Source organism: Dreissena polymorpha, chromosome 6 (assembly GCF_020536995.1).
Source record: "Dreissena polymorpha isolate Duluth1 chromosome 6, UMN_Dpol_1.0, whole genome shotgun sequence".
In the NCBI taxonomy this organism is placed as follows: domain Eukaryota; kingdom Metazoa; phylum Mollusca; class Bivalvia; order Myida; family Dreissenidae; genus Dreissena; species Dreissena polymorpha.
In genome coordinates this window covers 74650290-74666775 of record NC_068360.1, presented here as the reverse complement: position 1 = coordinate 74666775, position 16486 = coordinate 74650290, and the positions used below count along the sequence as shown (strand labels likewise).

Here is a 16486-nt window from a genome sequence, read left to right as displayed (position 1 = left end):
TTTATCAGATGCTTTTTAAACGAGCAAATAAAATAAATATTTACGCAAACATAATGAAAAATCCCGAATGTTGTTAACATTTCGTGACGTCATTTGACGTTGCAACGTAATTTCAGCAAAATAACAAAATGCGATTGGTCAATAAACGAAACCTAAGCCAATGAAAACGATTAAAATGTTGTATTACTCATGTGTGATATTAAAAAATATGTAATGGTTGCATTACATGGGAAACAGGGTATAGCATGTGATAAAATAATAAAGTTAACACAACACAGAATTCCGCATAGTCAATAGACAACACAAAATCATGTTTGGTTTGAATTCAAATAGTACCTAGCTTCACATAGCGGAGAGTTTTTGATGGAGCAGGCATAATCGGCCCAACGATAATCATAATCCGAGCAAAACACTGCACAGTCCTCTGCGTTGTGGTTTCCTGCATCGCCAGGCATAAAGTCTGTAAAGAGCAAAAGGGTATATTAGAACAAAATCAAGGTTTTCGCTTTGACAGTTTACAAATCAACAGCATGACTTTGGTTTGTTAATACTTATTATTTAATAAATTAATATTTTTGGTATTTAGTTTTGCGGTCACTCGTAGTTATCATGGGCCACACTTTTACACGTGTATGTGTAATGTGTATGTGTTATGTTTAATTCTCTGGTGTTCAAATATATATGAATGATTGTGATTGTTTTTGTTGCAGTAAATCGTTAGAAAAGAAAAGAACATATAATTTAAGTAGTGAGACCACATTACTATAATGCAGTCATGTACATATACGAAGAAATAATGTCCTTAGAATTTGTATATATGTCTTCTAAGAACAAAAATGTCAAGAGTGATGGAGCCTGCCTTTACCAATGACCGAGGTTAATTTTGTTGTTTTTCTTAAAATTGTTTTATTTAAAATAGTGTTATAAATATCATTTAAAATACACTACACAATGAAAATAATGTATTATTACGACGATGTATCTATTATAACCATAACTGTAATTTCAATAATTAGAAATGATGAAAATGACACATTGTATTTTTATTTGTTATGTCTTTTATGTAAAATTTATGAAATTTATGTGAAGCAATCAATCATTTATGTATATAAATTGGTATTTAATACAAAAACATGACTCAAAAAGCATACAACATGAAGGACCTGCGCTCACACGCTTATATATGTTTATTTAAAGCAATAACACACCATCTGAAATATATATGAGCTGTGGTCTGTTGACGTTATTATCATGTAACACTGTTTAAAAAAGGCAGAATATGCTTAAATTAGTCCCAACGATTGCGTTAAAGAGGCCTTTTTACGTTTGGTAAATTAACAGAATTAAAAAAAATCAGATTCTCAAATTTTCGTTGTAGTTATTTTATTTGTGAGGAAACCGTTATACTTAACATTTACCATGCTCTAAATTATCCATTATATGCATATTTTGACGATAAAAAAACCCTGAAAAGTATAAAGCGTTGCAGCACAAAGCGATCAAATAATCTGGAGAGTTTTGTTGTTGTCGATATATTTTGTGATACTACGAGGATTACTTATATTAAGTATAAAATACATCACAAATTGTATAAGCGCGGAGGTCAATGGTATAAGCGGTACACTTTTACTCCAGGGTCAGTGGTAAGAAGATCCAATGTTTACATTTATCAATATAAAGCATTTAATGACTAATTTCAATACATGCCGAAATCTGTGAAATGACCCCTTTAAATCGTACCACTATTGCGCATACACATTTTAATGACTTGAAGTAATATCCCTATATCTAATTGATCCGAAATGGAAATCTAAAAACATGTCTGTATGCATATTGTTTTTTTCTCAAATAGATCAAGCTGAAAATATTGCTTTAACTAATAAACGAAAACTTGTTTGGATAAATTGTGTGGAATTCCGTCATAACAATTTAAGTTGTTCTATCTTCAGGTATTTCATACAGTTTCCAATTTTGGTGCAGCTAGGTCAGAACATTTATGCCGATGATATCTTGGGGAAACTTTAAATTGGGCCATTAAAGACCAACACGATGTAATTGGCTCATGTGGAAAAGCTTTTCAAACTTCAATCGTCACATTTTCCCTTATTATCAAACAACTTTACAGATAATGTGTTTTGTTAAACTGACACCAGTCCGTTTGTGTCAGTTTTTGTTTTCCTTTAATAGGATCTTGTTATCGAACGGGGAGTCATATGCTTCAACTTGTATTATTAAACTATTCATAAACGTTTGCTTAAAATATATTCTCCACAATGTTTCTATTTATTAAACAAAAACAAAAATTCCTTTTATCTTGATGATTTCAAAATTACCCACTTAGCTCAAGGTCCATTAAACTTGGTCAGACCATACTGTCTCACCACATATCATACACGTGTCGTATTGGTAGAACAGACTGGGTAGGAACTCGCATTTATTGCACAAACATGTATAAACCTACATAGATCATTACAGTAATTCGGAGCTAAAGTATTATCATCGATACATACAATACATAATCATGTTACATATTGAAATCTAAACAATATATTAAAACAATTCAATGTAAGATATTCACGCAATCCTGAAGATTTCAATTTATTTAATCTTTTAAAAGGATAATTCGTTAAATTTATACATACATGGGTTTTATAATCCACTGGCATGCAATTTAAAACTCGATAAATGACTGTTAATGTACAATTCCGATGTTTTGTGAGTGCTTTATATGTGGTACATAGTCTGATTGTACGACATTTACATTGTATTTGTAGATATATATGCGTTCAGTTTGGCGTAAAGCTTTAATCTTACTAAATTAAATAGTATCGACCGTCACAACATCGCCAAAAATATAATCAAATGAATCGACACAATTAAAAATGTAAACCTGTAAATGTGGGCCTCTCATCCGTGTCGTACCATTGCCAGACTCCTTCCATATCCCCATCCGTTAGTCCCATCCACCAATAATGATCTACAGTTTAAAAGTAGTCATTTGCGGTAGATATTAACCAATGTTAGCTTATTGTCATTTAAACAAATAACATTGTTATAGTTGTAGAGATTTATAACAAAGATTTAACAGTTTTTGAACTAGGAGATCATTATTTATTACCCAGTGTAGATCACTTTTATTTAAATAACATTGATCAGATATAGAATGTTTCACTTTTGTAAAGCTCCGATAAGCATCTCATTAACACTCCATTTCATGACGTTTACTACCGTTTTGTTCAAAGGCGCTAAAAACACATGCAATTATTGTGTGTTAACAACCTATATTGTAATATTATAATTCGGCTTTAGGAACGCAGAGTTGGTTTCAGGGTATGGTGCTGTTCAAAATGATCTTAAATGTGCCTTCCATCTTTCATGTATACTATCATAACACAGCATTGATGTTTACCCTTTTTTATAGCAATATTTTCTAAATAAAAGCATTCAAGCTAGACCCAATGCAGGGACAATGCCTTACTCAAGATGCGTTCCATGCAGATATGGAGAATTTATTATAACATAAAGTTATCCGCGGCAATCAGTATATTTCATTTAACAATTCAAAAACATTTAAACAAACTGTGGCATGGTATAGTGACCCAAAATCACTTTTCACTTATCAAATATGTATATGTTGTACCTAGAGTCGTACAAAATGTCACACACACTTGTCTATGTGTAATGATTGGACTATCATTAACATATGAATTACAATATGAATGATGTTTATTCGACTGGTTCAATCGCCTTCAATGTAACCGATTAATTAATTCACTTTAAGACTAGGAGAGTTCACTGCCATTTGATCGTCCACAACATGAACAGATGAGTGCATATACTATCAATCATGTCGGCATGCTTATTGCAAAGAAGCCAAATTATATTAATTTTACATGTCAATCCTGGGTTGTTGAAATAGTAGAGATGTTTTTGATGGAAATAACTGATACAAGGAAAACACTAATAAAAAAGTTTATGTTTTCTTCTACAGCATCATACATAAACAATATAATAAGTGTCTATTCAAAATGTTACCTTTGGAAAGGCGCATTCTGTCTTTTAAAAAACTGTTTTCTATGTTATCGTCTACATGAACAAGATTACTGTGTTCGTGTTGTTGACAAAAATGCTGTAAATGAAATAATATAAATAATATGTTATGATTTGAGCATCGTGTTACTTATGTCATTTGAAAAAGAACATAATTTTATTATTGTGCTGATTTTACCGTTTTTATACTATTAATACGTTTATTTTATCGAGCATAATTTATATTGTCACAGGCTGAAAACAGTTATTTAACATCGAACGTGGTAATTATTGGAATTTAATATTAACACAGTATTAACTTCAGCTTCTGTAAATGACATTTCTTCCGCTCGGAACAGGTAGCAGGAACCGTTGAATGCAATCCAACCATCTTTGCAAGTCGTATAATACGAAACGGAACCTATTCGTATAAGTAAGGAATACCGTTTTTGCAATCGTGGTTACACATTAAAATCCAGAGGGCGACAATTTGATAGTACGATAGTACGATGGCGATAATGCGAAAGTACGATGGCGACAATGCGATAGTACGATGGCGACAATGAGGCAGCGCGATAGTACGATGTGATTACGCGATAGTACGATGTCGCCATCGTACTATCGCATTGTCGCCATCGTATGATCGCGTTGTCGTACTGTCGTCATTATATTATCGCATTGTCGCCATCGTACTATCGCCATCGTATTGTCGAACTGTCATCATCGTATTATCGCACTATCGCATTATCGCATTGTCGCCATCGTACTATTGCACTATCGCAATTGTTTTATAGCACTGTCGCCATCGTATTATCGCACTATCGCATTGTCGGATTGTCGCTATCATACTATCGCACTGTCGCCATCGTATTGTCGCACTGTCGCCATCGTACTATCGCATTGTCGCCATCGTATTATCGCGTTGTCGCATTGTCGCCATCGTATTATCGCGTTGTCGCCATCGTTTTATCGCATTGTCGCCATCGTACTATCGCACTATCGCATTGTCGCCATCTGGATTGTAATGTGTAACCACGAGGACAAAAAACGGTATTCCGTAAATAAGTGATAAGAGGTAGGTTATTTGTAGACTAACATATTAACACAATACGTGAACATTCGCTCGATGAGGTAGAATGAACCGTTGAATGCAATCCAACCATCTTTGCACGTCGTATAATACGAAACGGAACCTATTCGTATAAGTAAGGAATACCGTTTTTGCAATCGTGGTTACACATTAAAATCCAGAGGGCGACAACATGATAGTGCGATAGTAAGATGGCGACAATGCGAAAGTACGATGGCGACAATGCGATAATTCGATGGCGACAATGCGACAGCGCGATAGTAATATGGCGACAATGCGATAGTACGATTGCAACAATACGATTACGCCATAGTACGATCGCGTTGTCGTACTGTCGTCATCGATTTATCGCACAATCGTATTGTCGCATTGTCGCTATCATACTATTGCACTGTCGCCATCGTACTATCGCATTGTCGCCATCGTATTATCGCGTTGTCGCATTGTCGCCATCGTACTATAGCGTTTTCGCCATCGTATTATCGTACTGTCGCAATCATACTATCGCACTATCGCATTGTCGCCCTCTGGATTGTAATGTGTAACCACGATGGCTAAAACGGTATTCCGTAAATAAGTGATAAAAGGTAGGTTATTTGTAGACTAACATATTAACACAATACGTGCACTTTCGCTCGATCAGAAAACGAAGATAAGCTTCTCAAAATACAAACATAAATGTAATTGGAATAATTTATAACACCAACTCGCCATTAAAAGGACATGAGCTTACCTGAAATTAACAAACACAAAACAAGAGATACACTCCTGCTCCGCATTTTGGTTTTGTCTGCTGAGAGGTCCCAAACACGTAAGTGATAAGGCGTGATAAGGCGTAATGATTTTATATTGTGCCATAGTCCGAATTTACATGTATATGTTGACGGTATAACGGCGTGCAGGGGTGACAAATGATCTCTATAAACTTCAAGTTTAAAATGAAAGTCGCACAAACACTGGAACGGTTATAACCAGCATAACTTCATCTTCATTATCATGATCATCATTAAGACCATTATCATCATAACGATCACCATCATAATCAACATAATGCATAATGACCATCATCATCATCATCATCATCATCATCATCATCATCATCATCATCATCATCATCATCATCATCATCATCATCATCATCATCATCATCATCATCATCATCATCATCATCATCATCATCATCATCATCATCATCATCATCATCATCATCATCATCATCTTCATCTTCATCATCATCATCATCATCATCATCGTCGTCGTCGTCGTCGTCGACATCATCATCATCATCATCATCATCATCATAATCATCATCATCATCATCATCATCATCATCATCATCATCATTATCATCATCATCGTCGTCATCATCATCATCATGATCACCACCACCACCACCACCACCACCATCATGATCATCATCATCATCATCATCATCATCATCATCATCATCATCATCATCATCATCATCATCATCATCATCATCACCACCACCACCATCACCACCACCATCATCATCATCATCAGCATCATCATCATCATCATAATCATCATAATCATCATAATCATCATCATCATCATCATCATAATCATCATCAGCAGCAGCAGCAGCATCATAATCATCATCATCAGCATCAGCATCAGCATCAGTAACGTCATAATTGTGTCTTGTGACGGAGAAGTTTATCTTAGCTCACAAAGCTTTCGCAATCGTATTGATGACACATCTTCTCTTTGTTATATACTGTAATATTTCGACAAAATTTGAGCCTCGCTGCGGGGAAAACTGCGATAAATGCATGTGTGAAAAGGTTCTTTCGAGATTAGCCTATATGCATTAAACCCCGTTTTAGCACAACACTGAAGATGTATATTTCCTCGCGGTTCGGTTAAGACGTATCGCGATATGAATTTAAACTTCGAAATACAATTTATATTATAAAACTTAAAATATTTAATAACCATTCTAATAAAAAATGCTATGTTATATCACAAAAAGGAAATACTTATTTTAATTTTCCTGCAAAACATACACATTATCAAAATAAATCAAATGATGTAATTCAATATGGGAACTATTATGTGTTAACATGAAGTCTCACGTTGTTACTGACTTACTAACCTGTAAATTAAAAGCAGCGTTCGAGAAAAAAATCATTTTCATTCCAGAAACATCGCACAAATGAATTTCTAAAAGCGATCAATAAGATAAAGTGTTAATCTTTCGTTTAATTGTGGTTGCATTATAGTACTTATTCAAATATAACCAAACGTACGATACATCAGGTACTCCATTGTAGCAGGTGGTCCATTATTTAGGCCAGGAACGATGTGGAAGAAAAGAGACACAAAACATATGTACATATGTAATATACAATTTCTATAAATACTTTCCAGTAGATTTGTTTTCAATCTTCTATGATAAACATTTTATTTTAATAACCCGAGTGGATTAGAGCTCACAATTACATACTCAAAATAAATGTTTTGTTACCACTAATACAATTAATGAATTCGAAACGACTTTTGCTTCAAAGAGAGTTTTAATTATTTCACAGCTGTGTTAAGAATTGAAATAACGAAATTCCAGCAATATGATCAGGAGAAAACGTCCTGCTAGTCTTAAGGCAAGCGACCAACTGCCTATAAAATACACGTAAACCCATTGACAATATAGCGATGCACGGATCGTAACATTTTGCAGATAATTTGAATGTGATTTAAACTTAATGTTAAGAATCAATTATGCATGACAATGGTCGCTGCATTCGTCCTGAGCAGACACTGGAATGGCGTACATGTCAGCTATATATTTTCGGCAATGCTGATTGGATACGAAGTGCTGGTAACATATAGCTTTCATAGTTAAAATGGTGACCTTTGAAAATCAAAGAATATACACTATATACCAATGTTAATATAATATGACGATTATCTAGGATATTAACGATGTTGTTTATTTTAGTATTTGTGTGACATACGCAAATGGTCCATGCATTTTTAAATATTAAATTGAAACTATACGATCCTTTTTTTATTTTTCAAATGTTGACATTATGAAATGTACTCCGTTTATAGAGGAAAACAATCCAAGGGTACATAGATCGTATAACCCAGTGCTAACAGTTGTATAAGCAATTATAGAACAGACATTCGTTTAAATAAAAAAATATTCTTGTAGTATACACATCATGAAAGAACAGAGCTATCGCAAGAAAATTACTCATTTTTGGTTTCATGTCGTACATTTATTTTTTGCACATTGGTTTATTAACATGGTGTGTGTTTCTTGTTAGATTGTGCTGAGCCCGTTTCACACCAGGACAGGAAACTGTTGATAATTTGAGCTGTGTTGGGACCGTTCTCGATGCTGATCTTCGTTGTGGTAGTTATCTACTGTGTCAAGTATGTCTTATTTTATATGCTTTAATGTTTTATCTTAATTGAATGTGTAGAAAACGAGTGAGTAATATGCAATATAGAATGCGAAATTGTTGGCTTTTACAAATAATATACCACTGAGCACAATGAATTACTGATGTTCCAGGTCTCCGAATATAAAGAGGATCTTGAGCAAATAAGTCCATCTTTTTTCTTCAACGTCCTTGTAAACATTGTTAAGGACTTTGAGGCCACAGGGCCAGTACTTTGTTGTTATAGAGTCTTTATGAAGCCTTAGTTGTTATATGTTTCTGATATTCGTTTAGAAAAAGAGAACTAATTTGTTTAAAATAGTTTTTAAAAAAAGTAACAAGTTATACCATTTTGATTTCTGCTTAGTATTGATGCATATTAGAGAAAACCAAGCTTTGATAATCAGTGTTTGTTGTACAATACACAATTAGCACGTGTAGAGCAAAGCCATGCTTCTGGTACTATCCATAGTATCAGACAAACAATTGTTTTGAAACAAAATCAAATATTTCCTTTTAATTTGCTTGATTTGTGAATGGTAGAATTTTGGAATTGGAAAATACACAAATTTATCAAGATTCCAAGATTCCAATAAATAATGATATTTCATGACTTCTTATTGTTGATTTTACAATCTACAAATGTGTTGCTGCATATGTAAACAAAGTATGTGCGTGCATACTGGTGTCGGGTTAACTACCGTATAACATAATGCATTTCTGTGACTGATCGAAAAAGGTGGTTATTGAAAAACGGTAGTGGGGAATACATGTATTTTATATCCTATTCATGACGACCAGTCACTGAGTATGGTCAATGAAAGTGAAATTTCATATAAAAATGCTCTTTAACTTCAGTCTCTAAATACAGATAAAATGTCACCAGAATGCAGGATTGTATGTTTCATTTTCATAACTTTCTAGGGGGAGGTCCTCCAAAACCCCGATGACAGGAGGGGAACACCCCTCCCGCACCTACCCACTTCGCCACTTCGTTGCTCAAACAATCGTTGATGGGAAAATTCGCGCCCCCCCTTTCAAAACCCTGGCTACGGACCTGTGTTTTTAAGATTGCCAAAAGTTCATACGTTCTTTACTAGTTTTCAAACACACCCAAAACCCAGACTTACATGTCTTTGAAGTTTCCAGAAAAACCAGACTTACCTCACAATTAATTATAAGAAAGGTGGAAGATTGAACTGTTTTTAAAAGACCAGACTTGTTTCACATTTTTATATCGCTACAATTCCATAATTATTGTTTCTAACATTCAGGGTTGCCAGAGAGCCGGTTTACTTATTTCATTAGCTTTTCAGATCGCAGAAGACCGGTCAGAATCAGCACAGACAGTCTAAGAGGTATGTGTTGTGAAGGAACCGACTGGCAGATGGTTCACGTAGCATTTGTTAGTATGGGTTTACTTTAATTTATAAAAATACTTCCATATCGATATCATTTAAAGATGAATAATAATTCGTTGATGTGTTTTTAAAATGGATAGCGATAAGAGTATGTTGTTTGAGCCATTTAAACTTTCTTGGCAACATTCCAACGAGAGATTTTGCAAATCGTTGTTTCCATAGATAATCTTCTCATTTTTAAAATAGTTTGTGAAAATTTCGAAAGTAAGATTAAGTGATACACAGCATATTAAACTTTGTGAACTTTAAGTTATAAATAGGTTTTTTTATTAATGTATGTTGGGTTATGAAACCACCATATTGTACCACGTTGTTGTACATCCGCATTGGTTTAAATTAATACTGTTGTAACACAAAATGATTTATAGCTCAGTTCCTATGATCTTCAACAGCGTTGCCTTTAGCGTTCGATAATTGAAAAAAAAAACGTTGTTCGTTATCTAATAATAAACTATTATTATCTACACAAACTGAATCATTTTGTAAAATCTGCGGAATCAATGTGAGCATTACTGGTTGATTTGTAATTATCTAAATGTAAAAGTTTAAACGGACATAGAGTACACTTGCAAAAACAGCTTATTGCACAAAAAATAACGACCCATTTTTTCAACACATTTTATAATACACACAATTGTAAACACATACATATATTTTACAAACAATAACACAATATTGCAATGCAATTAGAGATAGATAAAATGTCATTTCAATATATCCAAGTTGCACATGCAACACATCTAAAGTTATCTTTTTACAAAAAGGTCAATGACATACAAATCATCGAGCGTAATAAAGTGAAAACTGTCTTTATCTATACTATACAGATGTATTAAATGTTTTATTATCGAACTTAAATCTAATGCATAATGCTAAGTTACATAACGGATTTTGTTTTTAAATTGAATTACTAAATAATCATCTGCATATAAAGTCTCTTGAATATATTATACTCGTAAGTATGACAATATTACTTTAGTGATAAAGATGAGCTATAGGAAATATTATATTCTTGTTGAGTTTTACAGAGCCTATCAGTTCACAGAAAAATTTACTGCATACCAACAGACCTTGAAAGTTTAAATACTTAGTGTGAAATCAACAGAAGGTTTCATTTTTAAACTACAAGATAGTGTTACATAAATCTGGTAAACACTATAAGTATGACACATATGCATGTTATGTGTGTTGGAAAACTTCCCAGAAATAGAACGAAGACATGTCGTTGTGCATACATAATAACAGTATGTATAAATTGTAATAACAAAAGAGTCTTGTCGAATTTAGATAAAAAGGGCATAGAAAAAAGATAGAAGTACATGTCATTATGGTTAATGACACATAGGTCTTACTTTTAATTTTCCTGAAGATTACAAACGATACTTTTAGTTATAAAGAAGTGTAGCTCAAGCTACCGGAGCAGTATTGCATCCTTATTATATACAATTTGTTGGTTCTTTATTTAAGGCAAGTGACCAATTGCCAAAACAGTACGAAACCGCACAATACGAAACAACATACACGCATAGAAGAATAAAGCTGGGGTCACTGCCTTGGAACGGTCAATGCAAAGCATTGGGATTTAAACCGGTTTTTGAGCGCTCAACCTCACAATTGGCCCAGCAATATTCATGATACATATAAGTGTAAATAAAATTTAACCACATAGAATTGCAATTCAAATTAAACAATAATAAAAAGGAATTTAAACGCATTCAATTAAATTACTATTTAATTACTCAATGGTAGAAAGGAGACCCGAGCAACAGAGTAACAACTTTTTTGAGAAACGATGAAATGCAAATACGAAACGTCAAATACATCTCTTCTTTTCAGAAAAAGATTTAAGAATATAGCATCATATAGTTAATATTTCAGATCATCATCGTGCAAATACAGGAAGAAACAGCAATATTGGGTGTAAAAGATCCATATTACATAGCTTGGTTGTTTATGTGACTCCCGTCAGAGAGAAAATATTAACACAATTAACGATATAAACCCGATGACCTATGCATGTAGCCAAAAACAGTGAAATTGGATCGGATGAAGTAATTTAGAAGCGATGACACGATGCCGTCACAAGTAACAAAATCCAATATAATAGAAGGTGCAGTAAAAAAATATTAAAGGGGCAGTACTGAAAAATCGAATTACCAATAAAACCAGTGTTTATTGAATATTTTAGAATCAAACATATAAAATAGTATTTGTAAAAAGTAAAATTTACAACAATCATCAATTTAAAAGTTAGTTTGTGCGACAATAGCATTTAACAATTTCCGTTCACTGTCAAAGGATTCTGAATCATTTTTAAAAATGATTATGCATATCCTACTTTGTGTATTTATTGGCTCCTGTGATAATGGAAGAATGCATGTTTTGATTTTACGCTTTTAAAAATAGATCTTCATAAACAAACCATCATTTTTTATGGCTCTAGCAATCTTTGTTGATTATCCAGGGAGAAAAATTGACTTATTCACACATGAAAAGATTGTCCTGATAACCTCTTACCAATAATTTATTGGCACATCTAATATTCTTAGAATAAATGTTCTCAATGCCCCACAGTCTATTTTAAAGAAAGTAACCTAATAGATCATCAGTGATTTTGATAATATTCAAAAGAGTATTCGTTCCAAATATCCTGTCAATGATTCTATATGAATATGTACCAATGAATCGTTACGAAAAAAATTATTAAAAGGGTAGTTCAAATTTACACTTCCATTCCTTCACATTAGTTATGGCATCACGTTTTATACACCATTCTGTTTTACTGATGTCTGTTCAGACTTTTTTAGTTTGATTGTTTTATAGTCAGTTTGCAACAGATTCATTTTTATTTTTTTCAATGTACTTCTAATAAAATAGTTCCGTCAGCATACTGTGAGTGACCATGTATGTTCAATTCCATGAAGTGTCATACCTTTTTCATTCTTGTGATCTCTGAATATATGTGGCAAGTCTAAAGCGAAGAGGATAACGGTATAACCTGGTATTTTCCCCTATGTATCTCCCTTGAATAAATGTAGTTATTTCACTAGCATCTTCATTTTAATATGTTATAGACGACTATAGAACTACAACACAATTTACAACTAAACAATCTAACAATATGATTGTAACAGGCACCCATACTCCATGGTCATTAATGAACCCTTTACTATTTTACTCGATGTCATGAATATACATATAATATCAAAAGCCTTAAATATTTAAAAGTATATACTTTCTGACAAAGTAAAATTGTAATCATTATCCAATTTAGCTTTTTGGTATCAGACTTCAGACGCCCATGTCAAATGTTGTTTATTTAATGAATAGTAATACAACTTCAAAAACTGTAGAAATGTGTTTTCATTTTTAAATGGAAATAATCTACCATTTAGAGTTGGGATTTATTTTTACTGAACATTCACAAATACATTCATTTAAACTTTACAAACGTATTCACTCAAATTAAAACAATTTATGAAGGATTGCAAGTGTTTTTGTTCAAGCCATTCCACAACAAGTTTTTCTGGATCCCGCAGAACCAGATTGCCCATATGACGACAGCGTTAACGATGGGGCCTCCGTAGCTGACTCGAACCATGATCCGGGCCCGTTTAGCGGCCGACTGAGCACCGAATAGGTCCCCCCCCCCTGCGTCAGGGCGTCACGGGCCTAAAAAACCGTCAGGGTTTTTAGACAACACTTCTTTAACAGGAGACCAGCTTTCAAATTCGTCATACGAAGATTCTTGATTTTAAGAACGAAATATACCAGAATAATTTCACGTGCTTTCAAGATTGTAAACATACCACCCATAGACCGCTTGCTTTCAAGATATTAAGAAGACCAGGCCAACTAAACCAGCTTTCCAGATATCCAGAATACCAAACTTATTTTACTAGGTGTCCAGATATTCAGAAGGCCAGCTTTACTTTAATAGGTTTCCAAATATTCAGACCATATTTACTTCACTAGGTTTCCAGATATTCAAAAGACCAGCTTAACTTTACTTGGTTTCTACATATCCAGAAGACCACACATACATCACTGGCTTATCATATATCCAAAAATACTAGACATACATCACTGGCTTTCAAGATCGCCAGAATACCAGACACAAGCGTTAAATATTACAAGACAACCAGATCTACTTCACCAGCTGAACGAAATGTCCAAAACAACATACTTAATTACTTGCTTTCAATATCACCAGAATACCAGAGTTACTTCACTTGCTTTCAAGTCTGCCAGAAGACCAGACTAACTTCACTGGCTTTAAACATTTCCTGACCAGATTTCAACATAAGAAGAAGACCATACTAATTTAACTTGCTGCCAACAGCGCGATAAGACCTGTGATAAAAAAAGCACCACAGATAGGCTACCCAGGCCTGCGTTGTATAGTCATGCGGTACCGGAGGGTCTACTTTTCCCGTATCACCCCCTTTTTGAATCACCTTGCAATAGAAAAATACACACAAAGTTGGGCTATTGCGACCGTATACAAACGTTACATACTTCTCCTTGTTGAGCTTAAGGTCCACTTTGTTAATATTAGAAGACAATCCTGTGAGCGATGGCGAACATTTTTATTATATAATAAAAACATAAGTTATTCGTTGCGTGTAGAATATAGAAGGTTAACGTGTAATCCGTACATAATGTGGGCTGGTATTTATCAAAACGCCCTATTAATGGATAGGGGATTTTATCGCATTGACAGTAGTCTTATTTGACGTGATCTATGTATAGCCTACGATTCATAATGAGAATCTTAGCTGTGCATAAATACAACGTGACAATCATGTTACATAAGGTCCTATTTTAATTATGCATAATTGTTCTCTTGCGCGACAACTATAAATGGTTATTTTTATCCAATAAGATCAATTGTCTTATTCATACATGACAAGATTGTCCTGGTAACATTTTACCAATATTTGATTGAGATATCTAACATTCCCATTATAGATGTTCTCAATTTCACTCACTTTATTGGAAAAAAAAACAACATACTACTTCATCATTGTTGATTATCATTATATTCAAATGATTATTTGTTCCAAGTATCCGGTGAATTATTGTGCATTCGAACCTATGGATCGTTACAAAATACAAATAGTTATTAAAAATGATAGTCTAAATGTGCACTTCAAGTCTTTTACATAAATTATGCCATCACGTGTAATACACCATTTTCTTTTACTGGTGGTTCGGCCTATTTTAGTTTGATTGTTGTATACCCAGTTTGCGCCAGATTCATTATGCTTTTTTGCAATTTACTTCTAATGAAATAGTATCGTCCGCAAACTGTGACTTACATTTTATATATGTTCCCTTCCGCGACAAGTATAAATGATAATTCGTTTATTTAATGTTTTGCTTTTTAGGATCCGTTCAAAATCGTTACATGTAAAAGATTGTTTGCATTGAATGTAAATTTGCGAATTCATGTTTCGGAAGCACTAAATCCCTGATATACTTGATTCCACAGTACTACTTTGTTCATCAAATCGTTGTAAATTCTCGGTATGTGGACAAATTCTGGTAACTATTCGCTATGAAACAACTACAATATTTACAGGATACTAGATACTAGAAACCTTTTCTAAGAATGTCTCACAAAAACATTATTATTAAATACGTTCCATCTACATCTCTTTCACATTTTACATGAAAAAACATTTATAATATGTTATGTAGAACAGAAAACGATGTAGTAAATAAGATCGTCATTAATACAAACTACTTAATAAAAAAAGTGAAAGAATGTCTTTATTAGTGCCTTCTATTGATGGTTCAGAAATAAAAATATTAAAAAATATGCGTATCAAAGGAATGATTATCATTTAGCACACACTATTAATGATTTCGAATCCAAATCGGTTATATGAGCGAGAACATTTCTGATCTTGCTCGCAGATATAGCGTTTTAAGAGGCATTACGTTATTTCTTTGTCTATTTTTGTGTTTTATCTATTATTTATATTAACCCTTGAGAAACAAGTTCTAGTTTAGTCCCTATCACGAAAATATGCCGCACCTCCTTGTTTTAAGACAAGGTATCACATATACTCAATTTTTCATTCTTTATAAGTAGAAATGGGAACGAACACTAAAATGATGTTTGAATACTCTTTTTTTCATTATTCGAGTTAATTAATATGACTATTCAATGATACAAATATCCGAATGTCAAACAAAAAAGTACTGTGCCTGATTGTCACAAATACTATAACAAATCCTACATGCATCTTTGGAAAAAGGGGATAGAATAACAATTTCTGGACACGATAATCGATTAATATGTTCGCCATGTATCATTTATTGTATTTTTACATGAGGTATAATGTATTAATGTTAAATATAGGACCGTCATTCGTATTTATTTCATTACTATATAAATTGCATCAAACCGTCGTCTGTTCATTTAAGCACTTGAAATAATAAAAACACGAGAGGATGGAATCTATCATTGCTTTTTAATGTGTATAGTAGTTAGGATATAAATCTATGATGTACTAGTATATAGAAAA

General features: G+C 33.3%; 3 protein-coding genes across 4 annotated transcripts in view; 1 reads left to right on the top strand and 2 right to left on the bottom strand.

Annotated features, from left to right (window-relative positions):
- LOC127833739 (perlucin-like protein) overlaps positions 1–5939 on the bottom strand; it is a 6259-nt gene extending 320 nt beyond the window's left edge. Inside the window, exons 1-5 of one of the 2 annotated variants that reach the window (XM_052359164.1) lie at positions 5853–5939; positions 4350–4450; positions 4036–4129; positions 2891–2977; positions 337–460 (exon numbers count right to left, since the gene is read on the bottom strand). In XM_052359164.1, the coding sequence (XP_052215124.1) occupies positions 337–460; positions 2891–2977; positions 4036–4129; positions 4350–4450; positions 5853–5898 (452 nt within the window). In that variant the 5' untranslated portion in view covers positions 5899–5939. The remainder of the gene's footprint in view (positions 1–336; positions 461–2890; positions 2978–4035; positions 4130–4349; positions 4451–5852) is intronic. The other variant, XM_052359165.1, reaches the window with a different exon arrangement.
- Positions 1–16486, bottom strand: part of LOC127833738 (hepatic lectin-like) — a 449559-nt gene that overhangs the window by 264637 nt on the left and 168436 nt on the right. The window lies entirely within an intron of this gene.
- LOC127833737 (uncharacterized) overlaps positions 1–16486 on the top strand; it is a 242945-nt gene that overhangs the window by 116153 nt on the left and 110306 nt on the right. The gene's annotated exons all lie outside the window — the stretch shown is intronic.